General features: G+C 34.2%; 1 protein-coding gene across 1 annotated transcript; it reads left to right on the top strand.

Moving 5' to 3' along the window:
- Nucleotides 1-1,153: 1,153 nt before the first annotated feature.
- On the top strand, nt 1,154-4,478 carry LOC124896994 (peroxygenase). Its single transcript, XM_047409038.1, has 6 exons — nt 1,154-1,443; nt 2,973-3,122; nt 3,234-3,319; nt 3,456-3,550; nt 3,837-3,962; nt 4,073-4,478. Exons 1-6 carry the CDS (start codon nt 1,308-1,310, stop codon nt 4,227-4,229), a joined length of 750 nt encoding a protein of 249 aa, XP_047264994.1. The 5' UTR covers nt 1,154-1,307; the 3' UTR covers nt 4,230-4,478.
- The last annotated feature ends 1,020 nt before the right edge of the window (nt 4,479-5,498 follow it).

A 5,498-nucleotide genomic window follows, 5' to 3' on the forward strand; every position in this document is an offset into this window, starting at 1 on the left:
CATATCAATTTATGAACTTTTATTCTAGTAAACTCCAAGTTTATCATGACATGTACTTTTTTCTTTAGTAAATTTCAGATTTACTATTACATGAATAAATTTCAGATTTACTACTTTAGAAGTAGATTTCGAAATAACTTTTCTCAGTTATTCCGCCTCATTCGGAGGTGATTTGTGATACCATCACAATCAAGTGCACGTTTGCATTAATAAGCTTCTCATTCCCCAGGAATGAAATATAATCATGCCTTAAGCGTATCAAATTATGATAGCTACTACAAAAGCAAATTAAGGCATACATATGATTTATTGCTACCACATTCAATTCAAGGAATAGAGCATATCAATGGGATATATTTGCTGACTTTTCATCAAATACCTATTATTTTGCCTTAGCCATCATAATATCATCAATACATGCATTGAGATCCAATCTCAACGTCTTATCCATATAAAGACGTCTTAGGCATAAATTGATGGGAATTGAACCCAACATATTATCATCTCTTTTGATAATATTGTTCTTGAGAAATAAATTCAAAATATAAATGGTCCAAACCAATTATTTTTCCTCAAATCCAACAATAATTATATGATTAGTAGCAAAATACAGATAACATAAGGAATTACTAATCTTATTTGGTAGAATCTCGTGTTGATATAATCTAAATTAGGTAGAGACTCAAAAAATTATGTAGCCACGTACGAACAGATCTCAATTGGTAAGAGATTTCGTACAGATCTCAATTGGTAAGAGACTTTTTACTAATAACGTGTTATAAAACAAGAAAGAATAAAGAAGAAGAGTAGAGAGAATAGAGAGAGTAATTGTTATTTCTTCTCTGAAAGATGAGAGATCTTATGATTGTCAATATAATGAATAAAACCCCTCTATTTATAGGAAAAATCTACTTCTAGTCTGAGTAAAAGTCAGATACTTCAAATCCTAATAGATATTAATGTTGATCTTCTATTACATTTATAACGCTATTTATTATTTATTATTATTAGAGAGAGAAGTTTCAAAGTGTGGCTATTTGTGGGGGAATCTATATCCAGGTTTGACTAATACGTGTCATAAGCCCCTCTAATAACTGTCACAAACCACCATGCACGTATTTACACTTGTAACTCTTAAATACCTCCATCCTCCTACCTCTTATTAATTGTCAGTTGCCACCAATTTTGCTCATAATTATACTACTATTATTTCTCCTCCTTCACGTTTCTTGATTTCATTATTACAATTTTTTTTTATTTTTTATTTTTTGTTTCAGTTTGTTTGAAGTAATACAACAGTGAGAGATATGGCTAAAACGACTATAATAACAGTAGGTGGAATGGATCAGAGGAATCAAGCATTGACAACAGAAGCCCCTCATGCACCAGTTACTGCTGAACGTAGAGTTAGAACTGATTTGGAAACTTCTATTCCTAAGCCTTGTAAGTGTTGTGATATGTGTGTTGTTTATTTTTGTTTTAAATAATACTGATCTTGTCTGATTTTGGCTTGATATGAAGTTTAAGAAAGCAAAAAAGATTTTTGAATCTTGTGATCGTAGTTGGTTTTAAACTAAAGATACGTTGAATATATCTTGTTATTTTAAATATCTCGTGGAACGCAGATATTAAGACTTCCTTTTTTGAAATGGAAGGTAAGACAAACAACTTGAAACGGATAGAGTAGTAGTATATATACTATGTATGTACTGACATGAGCATTTTGCTGCGTATTGATTCCAGCTATACTGTCACCGGGGTGGAATGGGATTCGTCGAAATCCCATTTTGTTGGAAAATCATACTGATAAGATAAGGGATTTTGAGCTTAATTCAAATCCAAAAGGTAGCTGATAAGGTAACAATTGTGCAATACTTGATCACCACATAATCCTCATGTCACTCCGATGTAGGACTTCCTCCCTCCATGCTCAAGAGGGTGGACAATATAAAATGGGGTGCAACTTCTGGTAAATGGTAGATTCTCATGCCATGTTAAGCTTAAGTTGTTAGAAGAGTCCATAATTATTGACTTAACAATTTGTTATATCTCAACAGTGTATATTATCAATTTTTTTAGTGTATATATATTAAACACTATATAACTTAGATGTTAGTGTTATAAGACTACACTAAATAACTTTGTTGTTTCTTATATATGGTGAAGGAGAAGGTCATATAGCAGCGTGGGGATTCTTGCACTGTCAAGATCCCCGGAGCACTTGGTCATATTGGTATGTTGACAGGTTGAAAAAGCGAAAGCTTTAATAGTCACATATAAGTCTAGTAAACGTCTCATATATACAAGTCTCACCGTAATGTTACAGAGTTTAGCAATTGCGGAAAAAATTAATTGTATGGAGGTACTTGGTGACCGAAAATGTAACTTCTATTAGCACACATGCTTTGATGAATAGCAACATTGATTGCAGTAGCAAAGAATACTTCTTGGATTAGTCCTAGCTGTGTTATGTTTCCTTATATATTTGCAAGTTATATTTCAAGTCCGGAACATAGTCAAATTAGCCGGTAAAGTTGTTGCCATGTGACCAGAAGGTCACGAGTTCAAGCCTTGGAACAGCCTCTGACAGAAATGCAAGGTAAAACTGCTTACAATACACCCTTGTGGTGGGATCCTTCCCAGGATCCTGCGCATAGCGGGAGCTGTAGTGCACCGGCTTGCCCTTTTTAACATAGTCAAATTAAGACAGAAATTACCAAACTAAGAGTAGTAAGTATAATAAGCATGTCGTACTTTTAGATAATTGCTATTTGATGGAGAGCATTTTACCAATCTTTTCTAGTTTTGCTTCAATGCTGGAGCGTTGGTTCTTAAATTCGTGGTTTCTAGTCCAGTTTGTTACTTGGTGGTTCATTATTAGTTTGATTATATGCAAGTTCTGCTGGTATTGCTCGTCTCTTTTGATAGTTAACGTAAGTATGACCTTCTTACATCACTCAAAAAATACTCAGATATGGCTAGGGGATTGGTTGCTCCGGATATGGAGCACCCCAACGGAACACCTGACCACAAGCACAACGGCATGAGTGTTCTTCAACAGCATGCGGCCTTCTTCGACCAGGATAATAATGGCATCATTTATCCATGGGAAACATACTCTGGTAAATTATCTTGCTATTCCTAACTCTTGTGGATCGATAACTTGATGATCGCGAGGTGGGAATGTTATAATTTCCTATCTTAGCTAGTACCTTGTTGATGTCTGATTACAGGACTTCGTCAAATTGGTTTCAACATGATTGGATCGTTCATAGTGGCTATTCTAATCAATGTTGCTTTGAGTTACCCTACTCTACCAGTAAGTTGAAGCAGAGAAACTGATACTATTAAGTAGTAACTGAGATACAGTTGATTGTAATTGTATCGTGCTCACTTGCTTCATTAGGATTTGTAGCACATTGTTTGACATTTAGTATCAAATGTTTAATTTGTAGGGGTGGTTTCCTAATCCGTTCCTTCCCATATACATTCATAATATACACAAGGGCAAACATGGAAGCGATTCGGGTACCTATGACAGAGAAGGCAGGCAAGTATATATACTACTCATTCTGAAGTCGTATTACCAAGGGGAGTCTTGGCGTAACTGATAAAGTTGCTGCCATGTGACCTGAACATCATGGGTTCAGGCCGTGGAAACAGCCTCTTGCATAAATGCAGGGTAAGGCTACAAACAATAGATCCTTGTGGTCCGGCCCTTCCTAGGACCCCGTGCATAGTGAGAGCTTTAGCGCACAGGACTGCCCTTTTTATTCTGAAGTTGTTTTACGACCTTCCTGAACTTGAGCTAAGTCTGTGGTTTAATTGTTCCATAGGTATATGCCAGTGCATTTTGAGAACATCTTTAGCAAGTACGCTCGGACAGTGCCTGATAAGCTTACTCTCGGAGAAGTGTGGGATATGACTCAGGCCAATCGAGAGTTATTTGATTTTTTTGGCTGGTAAGTTTGTTGGTCAAACACGTACTGCTTATTCAGTTCCAGCACTTGACGCACAAGTGCTTAAACGCTTCTCACATACGCCATTTTGATTCTTCTGGTTTAATTTGAAGGATTGTTTCAAAGTTGGAGTGGGGACTTCTGTATCTTCTTGCTCGTGATGAAGATGGTTTCTTATCGAAAGAGGCCATAAGGCGATGCTTCGATGGGAGTTTATTCGACTATTGCGCCAAGGTACAAATGGGAGGTGACTATGCTAAGCAAGAATAGGTTCACTTTGAAGTGTAGATGTCAATGTTCTTACACCGATGTAGTAATAATCTGAGAAATTGCCGTAAACCTTGTATTGATGCTTAGCATTTTCCTTTGTCAATTAGCAACTCGAGATGGATCAGAATTATAACGTGTGCGACTATCTTATCTAACATGAATGTAATCAAAGATCATTGTGTGAGTGTTGTGAACTTGAATGATAAGTAAACAAGTGTTACCCCCTTAACACTTGGGCCTGTTTGCACATGATCAGTGTCGTCGACTCCTTGTATGTCATTGATTTTATTGTTTTCTGGTCCAAGATGTAATTGGTTGAATCCATGGAGAAGACCATTAAGTTATTTTATGATAATGAAAGTTGGGGATAACTAATGAGTAACGGTTATGATAAAATTTGCAAGTTATTTTCTGATGTAAGGCGAAGAAGGTGCCAACTCTGCTAGGTAAATGTAAACACCTAATTTTTTATCAAACCTAAGTGTTTTTGTCATTTTAGTGTTCAATTTCGTTTTAGGGTCTAAATTAGATATTTTAAATTTATATTATTTTTACTAAATTTATTTTAAAATTTTGAAAAAAAAAAAAAATCTACAAAAATAGAGTCACATTTTAAATAAGTTTTTACTTTCATTTTTTAGTTTTTATTTGTTTATTTATTTATTTTTAGAAAAAAAAAAAAAGAAAAAAACATGAAAAATAAATAAAATTTTTTCTAAATTATATTTGTTTCTTATTTCAATTTTTAATAAAGAAGGTTGTGATATTAATATTTCTTAATCATATTCCTAAGACTAGCTAGTCTTGTATTTTGTTAGTTTTAAAATAGATTTTATTATTTTTATTTTATTTAAAATATTAATTAAAATTAAAATTAAAAAAAATAAAAAAAATAATAATTTAAAAAAAAAAAAAAAAGAGAATCCTAAACTACCCAAACCACCCACAAGCCCCACTCTCACAAACCTCTTCCCCATTTTTCATAATACACACACACGACACAAATACACACACAGAGGACACAAACACACGACACTATATATAACACACACATGCACAACCGGAAGGGAGGAAGAAAAAACAAAAAAGCAAGAACAAGAAACAAAAAAAAAAAACAGAAGAGAAAAAAGATTGAAAAAAAACAAAGAAAAATCAAAGGAGAAGAGGAAAAGAAATTAGGGTTTGGAGTTTAGGATCTCCGTTTGAGTTTCTTTTTGGTTCGACGTAAGAGCTCCTCTTTCGATTTAGTTCGTCATACAGGTTTTTATT

This window comes from Capsicum annuum, chromosome 3, assembly GCF_002878395.1.
Source record: "Capsicum annuum cultivar UCD-10X-F1 chromosome 3, UCD10Xv1.1, whole genome shotgun sequence".
NCBI classification, from domain to species: domain Eukaryota; kingdom Viridiplantae; phylum Streptophyta; class Magnoliopsida; order Solanales; family Solanaceae; genus Capsicum; species Capsicum annuum.